The 18571-nt window shown below is 47.5% G+C and overlaps 1 protein-coding gene across 4 annotated transcripts in view; it reads left to right on the top strand.

The window, feature by feature from the left end:
• The first annotated feature begins 1863 nt into the window (after window positions 1-1863).
• The window catches only part of CEP72 (centrosomal protein 72), a 32454-nt gene continuing 15746 nt past the window's right edge, over window positions 1864-18571 (top strand). For 2 of the 4 annotated variants that reach the window (XM_037015538.2, XM_037015539.2), the window contains exons 1-4: window positions 1864-1981; window positions 7503-7630; window positions 8591-8783; window positions 11883-11991. In XM_037015538.2, coding sequence (XP_036871433.2) covers window positions 1900-1981; window positions 7503-7630; window positions 8591-8783; window positions 11883-11991 — 512 coding nt within the window. In that variant the 5' untranslated portion in view covers window positions 1864-1899. Of the gene's footprint in view, window positions 2028-7502; window positions 7631-7962; window positions 8055-8590; window positions 8784-11882; window positions 11992-18571 lie in introns of those variants that run through there. The other 2 variants (XM_037015541.2, XM_037015540.2) reach the window with 2 other exon arrangements.

Below are 18571 nucleotides of genomic sequence, written 5' to 3'. Positions count from 1 at the left end.
AGAGATGAGAAAGCTGGTGTTCAGAGAACAGCTTGCCCCTTGCCACACAAGCTGGCGAGCCTGCCCATGGCACCCTGCTCCTTCTCTGGCCCCACATGACTGTCCTTTGAAAGAGATGAGTTGACAAAATGATGTCCTGACAGCACAGGAACACTAGCATTGATCTTTACAGTTAGAAATGCAGGCAGCACGATGACCCAGTCGGCAGGACCATGGCTCAGGGCAAGCTGCCCACAGGCAGAGATGGTGGGAGGGCAGGGGTGGGGGGCACGCACTGCCCCTGCGCAGCTTCTCTCCCTGTGAGTGCCTCTGCACACGCTGGGGTACAGGCAGGGTATGAAGCCAATCCCGAGACGGCCAGTGAGCGGGCTGCACCGCATCTGGGGTGGGGTTTGGTCCACAGAACACTGGCAGCTCCGCAGAGCTTTGTGCTGCCACAGGTGGGTTCCCGACACGTGGCTGGGGTGAGGCTGTGTGTGGGTGTGTGCATGCATGTGCCCACCTGTGGCTCAACTTCAGCACTTGGCGGGTCTGGTGCAGACACCTCAGCTGGTGCTCTGACCTGACACTGACTTTGAGTCCAGTGGCTCCCACTCGGCCATTCTGCTTACTTCCTCTTGGGTGTAGTAACAGAGCCGGCTTTTATCACAGGGCAGAGGGTGATGGACCTCTGGCTAAGGAAACACTTAAGGAGGAGGACACAGCTAGCACTCCTTGGCCACAAAGGTCCAAGGGCCTGGGATGAGCCCCTGCTCTGGGAGAAGGTGGGAAACCACCCCAGTTTCCTTTTGAGCACACTGCAGGTCACCTCCTGTTGCCACCCCTCCCCAGCCACACAGACCCTGTGGTTTGCCACCCACAGGATTGAGGCTGAAGGACCAGAAACCTCTGGAACATTCTAGAAAGCTGCAGACAACTGCATACAGTGGAGAGCTCAATGCAGAGGGGCCAACCCACCCTCCCACATCCTGCACATGGTGGCCTGGGCTTCCCTGAGGCTTCTTCAGTGAGGCCCCCTACGCTGGCCACTACTCGCACCTCTCCAGATTTTGATCTCCGTGGAGGCTGGGACTGCCTGCTGGGCTGGATAGAGGCGTCCCCAGTTTCAGGGCCACACTCGCAGGGTCATTCCACAGACCAGTCGGCAGGCTGGGAGGGGGTGGCCCTGCAGTTGTCCCATCAGCCCCCCACCTCCTATTTACACCCCCCCACACCTGTCTACACCTCCACACCCGTCTATATCCCCGATATACTCCCTATCTACACCCCCCCACACACCTCCTATGTACACCCACTCCAGGTCAGCAGGTGAGCCCAAGATCGGACCTCACACGGCACCCGGAAGCTGAGGATGGGACGAGGACCGGAGGCATCGGGGTGACCTGGGCAGAAGAGCGCCAGGACTCTACCTCTGGGAGTCTGGGTAGAACCTGGGGCGCCGGGCGCCCATGACGCCAGCAAGGCTGGGAGTGGGGAGGGTCCTCGGGGGGGCAGGGCCTCAGGTGGAGCGTGTCCAGGTGGGGAGGTCCCCAGGAAGGGCAGATCCGGGAACAGGGGTCGGACTCCTCGTGGGGCAGGGTCCTCAGGCGTCGTATGCTGAGGTGGGGCGGGCCTCCGGAGGAGATCGGGCCTCCGCGGGTCCCCACAGGCAGGCGCGCGCTCTCGGGGAGGCCACCGCGAGCACCCCGGAGCACGGCAGGCCGGACCAGCCGCCCCTCGCCCGGCTGCGGCCCGTAGCTCGCCCAGACCCCACAGCTCCGGCCCCGCCCACTCCGGGTCCGGCCCGCCCCGCCCCGCCCCAGGCCCTGGCACCGCCCCGCCCCAGGCCCTGGCACCGCCCCTCGCCACCCCGCGGCGGCCCACTGCGCAGGCGCAGCGCGGGTGCGAGCCGTTTGGAGCATGGCGCTGGCGTGCCCGCGGCTGGTGCTCTGTGAGGAGAAGATTAGGGAGAAGAGCGGCCTGGCGCCGAACCGCGACCTGGGTGCGCGGCGGCGGGCGGCTCCCAAGTGGTCGCAGGCAGAGCTGCGGTGGGGCTCCAGGGTGGGGGGCGGGGACGCGGCCTGGGGTGGGGCCGGGGTTGGGGGGTGGGGGCGCGGGAGCCTGCGAGGCTCCGGGGGTTGGGGGGTTTGGGGCGGAGGCGCGGCCTGGGGCGGGGCTCCTGAGAGGGCGCGGGCTGCGTGGGTGAGAGGTGCCCTAGCCCCTGGGGTCCCCGGTGCGGCCGCTGAGCGAGCAGGGACGCACCCCTCCTCCTCATTAGACGCCCTGCCCGCCGGCCCCCTTAAGTCCTGGGTGAGCGCATCTTGCAGATACTTGTTTGTATTAATGTCAACGTGGGTTTTCTTTCACTTTTATTTACTAAAGTGGATTAGGTTGGTTTTTAAGAAACTTCGCCCCAGGCTTCATTCCTGGAGAAATACACGCTCCCCTCCTCGTACAGGTCCTTCTGTGTGTGCCTGCAAAGGGCCTCGTTTCCATTCGTTCTGTGCTGAGGATTTTTCCATCTGTGTTCTTGAGAGATGTTGGTCGCTGGTTTTCTTTTTGTCCTGTCAGTTTTCTCTGGTTTTAGCATCAAAGTAGTGCTGACCTCTAAAATGAGTTGGGAAGTGTTGCTTCCTTTTCTGTTTTCTGTAAGTTGTTGTGTAGAATTGCTGCTAATTCTTTGATAGAATTTTCCAGTGAAACCATATATGGCCCTGGAAATTTCTATAGATGAAGATCTTTAAATACAAATTCCGCTTCTCTAGTTACTGGAACTATTCATATCAGTTTCATCTTGGGTATGGTTGGGGCTTTGTGAAATTGATTCATCTAAGCTGTTAAATTTATGGGCATAGAGTTTATATTCCTTTATTAGCCTGTTAATGTCTGTGAGATCTGTAGTGATAACTCATTTTCCATTCCTGGTATTTGTCACTTCTGCCTTTTTTCTTGCTAGAGGTTTATGAATTTTAATTTTTTCTATGAGTTGACTTTTAGTTTGGTGAGTTTTTCTGTTATTTTTCCGATCTCAAAACTATTTCCTCCTTTCTGCTTGCTTTTCTACTCTTTCTCTAGATGGTTGAGGTGAAAGTTTAAATTATTGATTCGAGACATTTTTATTTGCTAATATAAATATTTAGTGTTATAAATATCTAAGTACTTGAAAAAGATATATGCACCTCTATGTTTATCGCAGCACTATTTACAATAGCCAAGAAATGGAAGCAACCTAAGTGTCCTTCAGTAGATGAATGGATAAAGATGTGGTACATATACACAATGGAATATTATTCAGCCATAAGAAGAAAACAAATCCTACCATTTGCAACAACATGGATGGAGCTGGAGGGTATTATGCTCAGTGAAATAAGCCAGGCAGAGAAAGACAAATACTGAATAATTTCTCTCATTCGAGGAGTATAACAGTGAAGCAAAACTGAAGGAACAAAACAGCAGCAGACTCACAGAATCCAAGAATGAACTAACAGTTACCAAAGGGAATGGGACTGGGGAGGATGGGTGGGAAAGGAGGGATAAAGGGGAAAAGGGGCATTACTATTAGCACACATAATGTGGGGGGAGGGCACGGGGAAGGTTGTACAACACAGAAGACGAGTAGTGATTCTGTAGCATCTTACTACGCTGATGGACAGTGACTGTAATGGGGCATGTGCGGGGGACTTGATAATGGAGGGAATCTAGTAAACATAATATTGCTCATGTGATTGTATATTAATGATACCAAAATTAAAAAAAAATGTTACATAAAAAAATATATCTAAGTACAACTTTAGCTGCATCCACAGGTTTTGTTACACTGTTTTCATTCTCATGCAAGGCAGTGTACTCTTTTGATTTCCCTTGAGACTTTCTCTTTGACCTATGGCTTATTTAGGAGTATGTTTTTTCATTTTCATATGTTTGGAGGTTTTCCTTGTTTGTTTTTCTGTTACTGATTCCAGTATGACTCCATTATACTCAGAGACATACTTTATATGATTTAATTCTTTTAAATTTATTGGGTTTGTTTGAAGGCCCAAGATCTGGTCTATATTGGTGAATGTTCCAAGTGCACTGGAAAAGTGCACTCAAAACTCTGTTTTTGAATGGATCTTATGTAAATGTCTATTAGATCTTATTGCCTGATGTGCAGTTCTTCTATATCCTTGCTGATCTGTCTGGTGATTCTGTTAATTACTGGGAGAGATGGTTGAAACTCCTAACTATAATTGTGAATTTGTGTTTCTCTTTTTACCTAATGCTATTTGGTGCATATATGTATTTAGGATTTTTATGTCTTCTTGTGGGAGTGATTGATCTACTTTATTTGATATTTGTGTAGCCACTCCAGTTTTCTTTTTTTTGGACACGTATTTACCCACGTTTATTTGTTCCATTATTCTTTCTTCATTCTGGTGTTCCAGGTTCCTTTTACTTTCCCTTATATTTGAAGAGCTTTCTTTAGTGATCATCACAGGGTATGTGTGTGTGGGTGACAGATTCTCTTAGTGCCTTTTTTTTTTTTTTTTGCCATTGTACATGACCTGGGTCTCTCCCCACCTTTTTTTTTTCTTTATTAACGTATCATTGATATACACTCTTATGAAGGTTTCACAAGAAAAACAATGTGGTTATTACTTTACTCTTATTATCGAGTCCCCCCACACACCCCATCACAGTCACTGTCCATCAGTGTAGTAAGATGCCACACAGTCCCTATTTGTCTTCTCTGAGCTACACTGTCTTCCCCATGACCCCACATGCACCATGTGCACCAGTCATGATACCCCACAATCCCCTTCTCCCTCCCTCCCCACCCGACCTCCCCCAACCTCCCCTTTGGTAACCACTAGTCCCTTCTTGGAGTCTGTGAGTCTCCTGCTGCTATTTTGTTCCTTCAGTAGTTTTGCTTCATTCTTATACTCCACAAATGAGAGGTATAATTTGGTATTTGTCTTTCTCTGCCTGACTTATTTCACTGAGCATACTACCCTCTAGCTCCATCCATGTTGTTGCAAATGGTAGGATTTGTTTGTTTCTTATGGCTGAATAGTATTCCATTGTGTACAGGTACCACATCTTTTTCCATTCATCCACTGATGGACACTTAGGTTTTTTCCATATCTTGGCTCTTCTAAATAGTAGTGCTGTGATAAATGTAGGGGTGCATATGTCTTTTTGAATCTGAGAAGTTGTTTTCTTTGGGTAAATTCCTAGGAGTGGAGTTCCCGGGTCAAATAGTATTTCTATTTTTAGTTTTTTGAGGAACCTCCATGTTGCTTTCCACAATGGTTGAACTAGTTTACATTCCCACCAGCAGTGTAGGAGGGTTCCCCTTTCTCCATATCCTCACCAATATTTGTTGTTGTTTGTCTTATGGATGGTAACCATCCAACTGGTGTGAGGTGATATCACATTGTGCTTTTAATTTGCATTTCCCTGATCATTAGTGATGTGGAACATCTTTTCATGTGCCTGTTGGCCATCTGAATATCTTCTTTGGAGAACTGTCCGTTCATTCTCTTAGTGCTTTTTAATTTGAGACTATCTATTTGCCTTCAGTCCTGAAGGCTCCTTTTTATGGATATAGATTTTTGGGTTGAAAGTTCCTTTTAGCACTAGAAAATGTGACACCACTTTTTTCAGGCCCTCCTGCTTTCTGAAGGATAGTCCCCTGCCACTGACCTGATTTTCCACTGTGGCTAATAACTTTTCTCTCTGGTTGCTTTCAAGAATCTCTACTGTCTTTAGTTTTCATACATATGTTATATGTAGGTTTGTTCCAGATGTGGCTGGTCATGGCTTTTTCTGCCTTTATTCTGTTTGGAGTTTTCTCAACTTGTTGAATATGTAGGTTTATGTCTTTGCCAGAGTTGGTAAGTTTTCAGCCATTATTTCTTTAAAGTCTTAAATATTGGCCATACTGTTTTTTTCTTCTTGGAACTCTGATTAGAACTGCATGGCCCCTGACATCAATGTCAGATCTCGTTTTCTTTCACAGACCCCGAGGTTCTGTTCATTTATTTTTTTAAGTCTGTTTTCTCTCTTGTCAGATAAAACAATTTTGATCAATTTATCTTTGCATTTACTCAAAAACTTATCTTCTGTCATCTCTATTCTGATACTGAGCTACTCCTATGATTTTTGTGTGTCAGCTATTGTATTTTTTCATTTCTGAAACTTCTTTTGTTTCTTCTTTATATCTTTCATTTCTTTGCCAGGATTTCCTGTTTTTTTTCATTTGTTTCAAGAGTGTAATAGTTCATTGTGTTTTTGTAATAGGTGCTTCAGAGTCTTTGTTAGATAATTCTGAATTCTGTCATCTCAGTATTGGTATCTGTTGGATGATTTTTTTCTCACTCAGATTGAGATCTAGTTCATGGTAATTTCTGACTGTATTGTGGATGTTTTGGGTGTTAGGTTATGAGATCCTGCTCCTTATTTATGCCCCATCACTCATTGCCAGCTGTGTGCTGCCTTTTGCTGAAGTTGGGGCCCAGCTGCTGTAATCACAGCCTCTGTAGGTGCCTGTGGCCCCCTCATTGCAGCCAGGCCAGTGTAGTAGGTGGGGTCCCCTCACGAGGTTCCACTGCTAGCCCTGTGCAAAGGCAGCTGTACGGAGTCATTGTTTTTATTTGGTGTTGGGCTGGACTGGGGCTGTTGTTGTCAGGAATTTGTTCTGTGAGGCCGCCTCTCTGTCCCGTTGACTGCAGATGGCAGGCCTCCCCTATTAGCCCTTGGTGTTCCTGTGTCACCAGCTGCATAGGCACTCACACTGGGGTGCTTAAGGGACAAGCCAGAGCACCAGCTAACCCAGGGCGCTCACTGGCCATTGTCTTCATGTCCCTAGAGCTGGTCTCTGAGCCATCTGGTGCTTGTTTCATGTGTTATCCAAGGTTTTAGGTGTAGTAAGTGGAGAGGAATAGGGCAAGATGTGTCTACTCTAGAACCGGAAGCCAGAAAACCAGTTTTTTTTTTTTAGAAAACCAGTTTTAAGTTTAATCATAACATGTCTCAGAACATAAAGCGTTGGTGTGTCTAGACCCAAACTGTCTGTTTGGTCCCAGAGACTTATTTTTATACCAACGTTCATTCAGTGCCTGCTTGTTGGTGTGCCATGTAGAGGCCAGTGGTGAGCAGAGCATGCTGTCTGTCCTCATGTGTAAGGGGCATGCAGTGGCCAGGTCAGCTGAGTGGGGGCGCATACTGTGACCCCTGCGCTGAGGCTGGGTGGGAGCTGGAGCTGAGCAGCAGGACCAGCAGCATGAGCTGAGCTAGGAGGGTGTTCCCGCCAGAGAGTGCGGAGGGAAAGCCCTGGGGGGTCAGGGCGTGGGCTTGTAGACGTTTTGGAGGCAAACATAAGCTAAAACTTGAAGTGCAGTTCTTTAACACTGATATCCACACTATGAATTATATTCTCACAATTTTTTCAGATTATGAAGTTACTGTGTTTTGCTTTTGTTATGATAATTTATTTTCAGTAAAGAAGTAGGGTTAAAAATCTCATAATTTTCTGTTCTTAGCTGAACTTCAGTCACTGTCGATTCCTGGAACTTACCAAGAAAAGATTACTCACCTAGGAAATTCTTTGATGAATTTAACAGGTCTAAAATCTTTAGATCTCTCCTGCAACTCCTTGGTTAGTCTAGAGGTAAGTTTTAGGTTTTTACCTAGAAGAAAATCTACTATTATCAATGCAGTAGAAAGGACATTTATAGTAAAAAATGCAACCTGTTTCATAACTATGCTTATAGTACTTATAAGCTGTACACTTAACAGTGATTATGCATGTTGTTTTTCTTGTGTTTGCTGTTAGCTAGATTTCTTACACACCACATTACATTTTATTACTCTGACAACTCTCTGAGGAAGACAGTTGTAGCTGCAAAGGGAATAAAATAAGTCCCAAAAGACCTGTCACTCCCCACCCTTCATCAGTGGGTTCTTCTTCACTCACTTTCTGCATCTCACAGCTGTTTACAGTCTGACTCCTGGTAGCCTCAGGCCCTTGAATGGTAACACCAAGAGAGCAGGGCTTGGTGCTATGTGCCAGACACAGTGGGCGTCTGATCCTGGTGAGTAAGTGTGGCCCAGGTTACAGCAAGTTGTGTAAACATTGCTTTGTGTAAACATTGCATTGAAAGAAGGCAGGAAGCCTCTACCTCGGACATGGTGCTTTGTAGCAAGTGAGCGCCCCTGATGTGGGGTCAGGAGCCTGCTCAGAGTCCAGGGTGTTATCTAGTCCAGGCCGGCTCATTTCCCACCTTCCCCAGGCCTTGCTTACCAGGCGGACAGATGGGAGCAATAATAGTGCATGGGGTGGTGTGTGGACTGAATGGCTTGTGAATCACCTAGCGGGATGCGTACTGAGTATTCTGTAGATGTCAGCCGCCCTTAGTGCTGCGAGGACGTGACGTGGGGCATTTCAGTCCTCTTCCAGTCATGTTGCCACATGCCTAGAGCCTTTTAGGTGAGGTCATTCCTGGTGCTGGTGACAGCATGCGCTCAGGACTGTGTGTCTGTCAGGGTGGCTGACTGTATTGATGGCTCGCTCTGCTAGGTGTTTATCTTGACAAGCACAGACTAATCCAGTGTGCTGTCTTTGTAACAGGGCATCCAGTGTCTGGCTGTGCTGCAGAGTCTCAACCTCTACTACAACTGCATCTCCTCATTAGCAGAAGTATTTCGGCTTCGCTCCTTGACTGAACTCACGGATGTGGACTTGCGACTGAACCCTGTGGTCAAGACCGAGTCTGGCTACCGCCTGTTTGTTGTGCATATGCTCCCAAAGCTCAGGCAGCTTGGTAGGTGCCTGGCCGCACTCACCCTCACTTGGCAGGGCCTTTATGGATGTCTGGCACTCAGAAGATTGTGCTGTTAATCTTTCTGAAAAGGGAAATTGATTTCCTGTTCTGATGGCATGAGTCCCTATGTCTCATAGGATGGGGTCTTGTAGGAAGCTGTCTGGGAAGACGGCAGGGACCTTGGTGACTGCAGGGAGCAGCTAGGGGGCCGGGAGCACAGACATGTTTTGGCCTCCTCTTTCTAGCTGTCTGACTTGGGCACATTCATGAATATCTGGTGCCCTGTTTTCTCGTGTGGCCCCTGGGCATCATCTCAGGCTCATCTTAATGGCTGGATTCTACTTGGTTTCTCTTCCATCAAGAAGGAAACTAGATGGGAAATTCATCGGTCATATCCTCTCCGCAAGTGACGGGTGAGAGGGTGGGGTTCTGTTGCCAGGCGCAGCCACACCTTGGCTTAGTACCCTGTCCCTAAAAGACCTGAATCTCTGTGACACGCTCCCAGGCGGAGCTTCAGGGTGCCCTCCAGACGTGGCATGGGTCTCAGGGAAGCCCCAGTGGTGCCTTCCTGCCCGCCTCTCCAGCGGTCAAGAGCAGTCTCTGTCGCGGGTGGTGGGCTGGCAGCATTGCCGGTGCTCCGCACTGGGCACTTCCGGGACAGAAAGTGGGGGCGGGAGCCTAAGGGCAGGCAGAGCATGGAGGCCCTCGGGAGGGTGAGGGCCTGTACCGTCCTCGGGCCTCCCAGGCAGAGCAGGTGCTGAGCAGGGATGTGGAGTGTGAGGGAATGTCTGGGGAAGGGCAGTGGCCCTCCTGGGTCCCCAGCGGACAGTGTGTCCTCAGTCCCAAGGCTCCACGCACTGCTCTGCGTGGCAGGTGGGTATCTCCTTTCAGCGGGGGCCGACCTAACGAAACCAGGTCACAGCCGCATTCGTTGTCAGGGGTGACACTGGCCACCGCTATGCATGTGTAAATGCTGAGCTGTGTGTGGGCCCTTCCCCTTCGGTGTCTGGCCAGTGCACAGGACCCAGGCCACAGTCTTGGCTGCAGGTGGGTTTTCTTACCAACACCGCAGCTGCACATGGGTGCTGGCTCACCTCCTGGTGCCCCCTGGAGGCTGTGGGTGTTAATGCCTGACCTCCAAAGGCACACTGTTTAGTTTCAGACCTACTTAGAATTTCCATGTTTAATTTCAATTCTTAGATATTTGGGAGGAGTGAATGCTGGTGTTCTGACTTCTGCTTGACTGTTCACATGACTTATAAACAGTTGGATTTGGCTTTCTCAGAAGCCTTATGACACGGGAAAGTTTACAATTTGTCTTACATCATTAGTTTCCCTTTATAATGCATATTTTAGATAAGAATCTCACCGTGTTTGTGTGGGGAAGAAATGTAGTCAAGCATTTCCCCATTCATATAACCAAATATGTATTTCCCAGGTATGCTTGGTCTTCATCCACAGTGTCTGAAAATACTGCAATCTTAAAGGTGGGATGGGTGTTTCGTCATGTTAATGAGAGACTTTTGGACCCCCACTCAAGGACAGGGCCTGGAGGCTGAATCAGCCAATGGCCAATAATTTAGTTGATCATGGCTATGCAAAGAGGCCCCCACAAAGCCTCTGAGAAGGGCCCTCTGCCCTCCCTGCACCGCTTGGTTGGATCCTGCTTCTCTGTCGGATCTTCTCTGCCTGGGGAACCAGATGCCTCCGTGTGCCCCTGAGCCAGGCCCCAGGCTCCTCAAGGACAGAAGCTCCTTTATTTGGGACCCCGCCCTGTGTCTCTCTTTACCTGGCTGTTGACTTGTGTCCTTTATGGTGTCCTTTATTAACCTGGTAAATGTAAGTGTTTTTCTGAGTTCTCTGAGCCACTCTAGCAAATTAATTGAACTGAAGAGGTCATGGGAACCCCGGAGTCGGTAGCCAGTATGTCAGAAGCACAGGGAACTAACTGCCTGGGGCTTGCGACCAGCATCTGGAGTTGGGGTGGAGGGCAGTCTTGTAGGGTGGAGTCTTTAACCTGGGAATCTAGCTCTATCTCAGGCAGATAGCATCAGAATTGAGTTTTGAATTAACTCACTGCCTGGTGTTAGCATATGTAGGAAGACTCCCTCCCATGTACTTAAACACATTGGAATTGGGTCCAGGTGCCTGAATGCAGTTACACTACCAGTACTGCTGTGTGTGGTACTGTTACTGTCACATGTATGTGCAGGAGGAAAAGACCCCATAGGATTTGGTGTCCGAGGAGTGGGATTTGCAGTCCCACACATGGTGGGAGGGGCCCAAGTTCACACTGTGCAGGATTCTGCAACTACTTGGTTTTCTGCTCTGAAAGTGATCATTGTACTGTTACTCATTTCTCAGTGTAATTAAATCCTTTTTGAGTATGCTGTAGATTAAATGCTTTTGAGGAGGCAGCTTTGGAACTTAACCACATTTGTAGCACTGATTCTGTTACGAGCAGGTTCCAGAGCACTGACTTGGGATGTCTGGGAATCATCTATCTTCATGTATTCATGAAGAGAGACACAGAGCACAGCTCTAGGACAGTTTGAACTTCCCATCCGCTTCTGTTTTCCAGTCCTGAGGATCTGAGGATGCAAACCCTGAGTGTAAACACACGGCTAGGGGGTCCTCTCTTTAGCATCTCAGGATTCTCCTCCATGGAGGTGTCTCAGGCATCCAGCACCCAGATGTGCATTAAGAAGGGAGCTGACAAGAGTGGCTGTACATGAACGTGCACATGCGTTTCTTGCCCTGCAGCAGCAGCCTGCCTCCAAAGTGGGGTCTGAGGGGTAAGCTCTTGTATGCCTGGAGTCAGTGCTGGCATGTCTAGGAAACCCAGCATGGTCCCAGAGCCCAGCACTTCTTCACTGGGTCTGCCCAGTGCTCATCGGGGATCCTGCGGCAGGATCGGCCCCACGGGACAGAGGTCCCGGAACAAGTGGTGGCTGTGCGGGTCTGTGCCATGGCTGCAGGGTGGGTGAGGGCCACTTTCACTCCCGAGGGGAAGGTGTACCTGTGGGGGCTGTTCGCCAGGGTCCTGTTGCCTACTTCATGGCTTTGCTTCCTAGTTTCTCTATGGCCTTTTTTCTGTAGATGACCGTCCTGTGAGAGAGAGTGAACGCAAAGCATCCCAGCTACATTTTGCTTCAGAGGAGTCACTCGACTCGAAGCAGAGCATCCCAGATGTTTTCAGAGCTAGAAGGTATGAACAGAAGGGGATTTGAACATTGAGAGAAGTGGTTCAGACTCACCTATTGAGAGAATGTTTACCTAAAAGATAGAAATTGCTGCATCAACTAAAAGATATCGACTGTGTGCACTGATCGCCACCCATAGGGCAGACTCCTGGGGGAACAGGGTAGGAGAAGCATGTAGGCACCAGCTGCGGCTCGGGAAGACGGTGGCATGGAGTCTCTCTCTTCCTTTTGTCCACATTTTCTGTAAGTTATTTTGCAATATTTAAGAAGTTTATTAAATGCATAAGATCAAATAACACAAAGTGATGAAAACTGATGGTCCATTCTCCCCATCATACGGAGGCAGCCACTATGCAGTTCTGCAGTTGTTCCTGCCTCCGGGTTCTGTGTGAGTCACTTTTTCCTCTTCAGATAGGACGGCTACACCGCCACCTCTGGGTGTGAGCACTCCAAGCGGGACCTGACTGCCACCACAGCCCTTCCTCCCCTCTCCACCTCTGGTGTGGCGACGGTCCGTGGGCAGGCTCCTTCCTGTGTTCCCTGCTCAGTGCCCTGGGCCAGCAGTCCCAAGACTGCTTTAGTTGGGAGCCTCGCCTCCATGCCACCCCCAGTTCCTGGTACCTGCATCTTTGTGTCTAACTACATTTTCAGGGTTGAGAGTATTTAAATGTGTTCTGACACCATGAAGTATCTTCATGCTTTGTGTATGGGTTGATTGTAGAGAATGAAAATCAATAAACCATATTTATGTTGCTTGTGCCAGGATTATATACCTTTTCTTGTATACCATTTTGTTTTGTCTGAAACTTTTAAAAGTTTCCTTGAATTTTATGCCTTACCTCATCCATAAATTCCTCTAATGTAGGGTTGGCCAAGTGTTTTGTGTAAAGGGCTGGAGAGTGAATATTTTTGGCTCTGTGGACCTTAATGGTCTGTCTCAATTTACAGACTCTGCCTGTGTATCATGAAAGCAGCCATTGACCATACCTAAACTAATGACCATGTTTCAGTAAGACAGGCAGTGGCCCAGATTTGACTTGTGGGCCATACTTTCCCAACTTCTGTTCTTTGTCTCAAGACCCATTCCAAGTCCTTGGGAATCTTCTGTTCCCTCAGGTGCCTCCCTGTAACCCCCTCCCCTCACTTCCCCATTTCAAACCAGTCCAATTCCGGAGTAGACAATACCCTTTGCAATGGTCTGAATGTGTGTCCCTTCCAAATCCTTATGTTGGAATCTTAGAGTAATGGTGTTAGGAGATAGGGCCTTTGGGAGGTGATAAGGTCATGAAGGTAGAGCCTCCATGACTGGATTAGTCTCTTATAAAAGATCCGGTAAAGTCTCTGCTTCCTTCTCCATGTGACTTTATGGGTCACATAGTGTCAGTTCTCTGACGCTCTTCTCTAACACTGAGTTGGTTGTTCTGGGTCTTTTGCCTCTTTATAAACTTTAGAATCACTTTGTTGATATCCACAAGGTACCTTGCTAGGATTTTGACTGGGATCGCATTGAATGTATAGATGGAGTTGGGAAGAGCTGACACCTTGACAGTATTGAGTCCTATCTATGAACATGGAATATCTGTCCATTCATTTAGTTCCTCTTTGATTTCATTTATCAGAGGTTTATAGTTTTCCTCCTGTACATTTTGTACATATTTTGTTAGATGTCTGCCTAAGTATGTCATTTTTTGATGCTGATGTAAATGGTATTGTGTTTTTTATTTTCAAATTCTAGTTCCTTGCTGGTGTATAGAGGAAGATGATTAGCTCTTGTATATTAACCTTGCATATTTGCTTTCTAGGGCTGATGCAACAAAGTACCGCAAACTGGGTGGCTTAAAATAACAGAAACTTTTTGTCTCTCACAGTTCTTAAGGCTAGGAATCTGAAATCAAGAAACTGGCTCTTTCAGGGAGCTGTGAGGGAGAATCCATTCCAAGGTTCTCTGAGCCTCTGGCAGTTTGCTGGCAGTCGTTGGTGATCCTTGGTGTGTGGATGCCTCCCCCTGGCCTGCTGTTTTCACAAGGCATCTTCTCCCCATGCCATTACATAGAACTTCCCTTCATGCATGCTTGTTTCTGTGTCCAGATTTCCCCTTTTTATAAAAATATCAATTACATTGGATTAGGGCTGACCCTCAGGACCTCATATTCACTTGATTAACTCTGTAAACCCCACCTCCAAATAAGGCCAAGTTCCGGATTATTGGGTGTTAGGACTTAAGCATATCTTTTTGGGGACACATTGTGATCCACAACACTTTGTACTTTGCACACTTGCTATAATCATTTATTAGTTTTATTAGTTAGGGTTTTTTTTTTTTTTTGGTAGATTCTATGGGATTTTCTACCTAGATAATCATGTATCTGTGAATAAAGACAGTTTTATTTTTTCCTTCCAGTCTGTGTACACTCTTATTTCCTTTTCTTGTCTTACTGCATTAGCTGGAACTTCCAGTACAGTGTTGAAAAGGAGTGGGGAGAGGGGACATGCTCACCTAGTTCCTGATCTTAGTGGGAAAGCTTTGAGTGTCTCACCATTAAATATAACAGCTCTAGGTTTTGTAGATGGTCTTTACCAAGCTGAGGAAGTTCCCCTCTATTCCTAGTTTGCTGACTATTCATTTTCATCATGAATGGGTGTTGAATTTTATCAAGTGCTTTTTCTGCATCTATGGATATGATCATGTGATTTTTCTTTTTTAGCTTGTTTATGTGATGGTTACATTAATTTTCAAATACTGAACTAGACTTGCATACCTAGAGTAAAACCCGCTTGGTCATAGTGTATAGTTCTTTTTGTTCATTGTTGGATTCAGTTTGTTGACTTGCTGATGGTTATTGTATCTGTGTGTATGAGAGTTGTTCTCTGGTTTTCCTGTATTCTCTTTGCTGGTTCTGGTGTTGGGAATATGCTGGCCTCACAGAACAAGTCAGGAAGCATTCCCTCTGGTTGTATGTTCCAGGAGAGATTATAGAGAACTGAGCAATTTCTTCTTTAAATGTTTGGTAGAATTCACCAGTGAACCCAACGGGACCTGATGTTTTGGAAAGCTATTAATTCTTGATTGTCTTTAATAAATATGTCTGTTCTGGTTATCCATTCTTCATTGTGCGAGTTTTGGTGGATTGTGTCTGTCCAGGAGTCGGTTCATTTCATTTCAGCTGTCAAGCATGTGGGTACAGAGTTGTACATAGCACTCCTTTACTGTCCTTTCAGTGTCCATGGGATCAGTAGTAATGTTCCCTTCTTGATTTCTCATATAAGTAATTTGTGTCTTTTTTTCCTGGCATAGAGTTTTTTCAATTTTATTGATGTTTTTAAAGAACTAGCTTTTGGTTTTGTTGATTTTTCTATTGGCTTCCTTTTTTCAATTTCATTAATTTCTGTCTTTTTTTCCTTTTACTTTGGATTTAATTTGCTCTTTGTCTAGTTTATGAAGGTGGAAGCTTGGGTCATTGATTTCAGATCTTACTGTTTTTCTAATATGTGCATTCATGGCTCTAAATTTCCCTGTAAGTACTGCTTTCACTGCATCATCCCACAGATTTTGATAAGATGCATTGCTTTTTAATTCAGAATATTTAAAAGTTTGTCTTTGAACAATTCTTCTTTGACTTATTTGTTACTTAGGAACATCTTTAATCTCCAAGTATTTTGGGGTTTTCCATTTATCTCTCTGTTGTTGACTACTAGTTTAATTCCATTGTTGTCTGAGAGCAGACATTGTAAGCTTTTTTTTTTATGGATTTAGCTATCACAAGTGAGAGGTAGGTTATGGAGTCATCATCCATCAGGAATTTTTATTGTTGCCTCTTGTTCTCTGGCAGGAGAGAATTTGAGTCATCACAGCAAAGTCTCTACCTCTTTTGGCCCTTTGTAAGAGTTTTCCCTGAGGCAGGCTCTGCCGGTCTTACTGTAGTGCTGTGAATGGACCAAGGCGAATCGGTGTGAGTTCTTGTGCTTGAATATGCCTCCACAGCAAATATTCTTTGGTTAATTTGGAAAATACTCGAGTTGCATGTGTTTTAAATACATAGATTATACTGAGTCTTGTAGATGGAACGGTGAACCTCCTGGTTAGTATTCATGATTTCCCGGGGAGCCTGTTGCCCCAACTCACCCGGCTCTCAAGCCGTTTCCGTCTCCGCTGGTAATGTGGCACCAAGGACGTTTGACTGGCAAGGGTGCTTGGAGGTCCTTGAATACAACACCGGTGGGAAGCGGCAGTTAGCCATGTGGTGGAGTCAGCGCTCCCCAGGCCCACTGCGTCCAGGCAGAGGCACCATGCTTCCCACACCTGGCCCTGTGCCAAGGCTCCAGGCCGCTGCTTCTGTGGGGCTGTTGGCCAGAGGCTGCAGGTTCCCAGAGGAAATTAACTCGGTACCCATCTGAAACCAGAAGCTTTTATGGTCAAGACTGGGCAGCTCTCTTGGAAATGTAGACAAGCCCGGCCTTCGTAATTAGGATCCACGTTTTCCCTACGTCTTAAAGTGAACCACCGAACTTAGGCACGTGCTCCCAGGCCGCAGCAGGCTCCACACTTGGCCCTGGCCCCAGGAACGGGGACCAGTGGCAGGAGACCTCCTTCTCGGTGCTGTTTCACGCCGCCGCCCCCGACACTGCAAGCGGCCCGCCGCTAGTCCAGTTTACGTTTCTTAGCATTTTGCAACGACTCTTCAAAAGGGCTGATTCCAACCTCTGGGGGCAACAGAAAACCGCGGGCACCCCCGGCCCCCGCCCCCACCCCCGCCCACCGAGTTCCCTCCAACAGCGGCAAGGCCGCCCGGGCCGCACCTCCCCCACGCCTGGTGAAGGCACCCCGCCGGCAGGGAGCACCTCAGCGGGAAGCTGGGCCTTCGGGAGGGGGCGAGGCCACCGCGACACCTGTGGCTTACATTTGTGTGTCCCCTTCTCCAAGGTGTCCCTCGGGGCTGCCCGGTCCGGCCACAGCCTGGGCCAGGCTGCGGACGAGCCCGCGCGGGGTAATTGGCTGCAGGGAGGCCGGGTCTCCCCGGCCTCTGGGGAGCGCTGCGGGGCGGGGCGGGAGGCAGGCAGCAAAGGGGTTCTCCCGGGGCGGCCGCTGCGAGCCCACGCACCCCTGCAGCCTGCAGCCCCGGGCGGAGGGAGGCGGCGCCTGCGTGCTCCTCTGCACTCCGCCTCCAAGAATTCTTTTATTTTAGATTTGTTCAGGTGTGTTTCATGGCCCAGAAGGTGGTGTGTGTTTCCTGTGGGCTTGAGAAGCGTGTGTGCTGTGCTGCAGCCGGGTGAAATGGGCCAGAGATGTCACTGCATCCAGCTGACTGGTGGTGCCGCTGAGCCCACCTGTGTCCTTACCGATCTCTCCGCTGGGTCTGTCCCCTTCTGATAGAGGGTGGTGGACATCTCCAGCTCAGATGGGCATATCTGTCTCGCCTTGCAGCTCTGTCAGTTGTTGCCCCGTGTGTTTTGATGCTCTGCTGTGAGGTGCATCCACTTTAAGGACTCTGTCTTCTTGGAGGATGAGCCTCTTTATCTTAGGGAATGGCCGTTTTACCCCTTATAACTCTTCTTGTCCTGGAGTCAGTTCAGTCTGACCTTAACTTAACCTCTCCAGCTTTATTCTGCTTAGTGTCAGTCTGATGTCTATCTCCATCCCTTTATTTTTAAGCCATATATGTCTTTGTGATTCAAGTGGGTTTTTTGTAGACAACGTTTAGTTGGGTTTTGTTTTATGATTCACTCTGACCATCTCTCTGTCTTTTCATTGGTGCATTTATGCCCTTGGTGTTCAGAATGGTAACGGATACAACTGGGTTCATGTTCACCGTATGTGCTGCTGTTTTCTACTCATTGCTCCTCTTTGTTCCTAGTCTTGTTTTCTGCTCTTTTTCTTCCTTTGTGGTTTTAAATGAGCATGTCCTGTGATTTCACTTTCTCTCCTTTCTTAGTGTACCAGATATGTCTTTTTTTTAAGTGATTTCCCTAGAGTGCACAGTATACGTTTACAACTAGTCCAAGTCCATTTTCAAATAACTATACCACTAAACAGGCAGTGCATGTCCTATAATAATGAGGCATTCCTAATCTGCCTGTCCCGGTGTCATCTCTTTCTTCATTCCACTTACACAGAAGCTAACCATGTAACACATGAGCATACCTAACTGTGAAAACATTGCTGTTTTATTTCTGAGTTATCTGTTAACTCAGAATCAGTTAGATAGGTTAAAAGAAGAAAAATCTCTTATTCCTTCTCTGATGTTCTTCCTTTCTTTATGTAGATCCAAGGTACTGACCTACTCTTCTCTCTAAAGAATAAGGCAGGAATACTGGCACCACATTCCCTCAGTTTCTGTTCATATGAGGAGGTCTTTATTTCTCCTTCACCTTTGAAGGATCATGGTACTGGATGCCAAATTCTAGGTTGGTAGTTTTTTTTTTCCCCCTCTCAACTCTTTAAATGCTTGTCTCCACTTTTTTCTTGCTTACAAGATTTTTGAGGAGGAATCAGATGTAACTCTTGTATTTGCTCCTCTATATTAAATTGTGTCTCTTTTTGACTTATTTCAAAATTTTTTTCTTTGTCTTTGATTTTCTGCAGTCTGA

The sequence above is a fragment of the Manis javanica genome, chromosome 1, assembly GCF_040802235.1.
Source record: "Manis javanica isolate MJ-LG chromosome 1, MJ_LKY, whole genome shotgun sequence".
NCBI classification, from domain to species: domain Eukaryota; kingdom Metazoa; phylum Chordata; class Mammalia; order Pholidota; family Manidae; genus Manis; species Manis javanica.
Note: the sequence above shows the minus strand (reverse complement) of the source record. Positions and strands in the feature narration are given on the sequence as shown.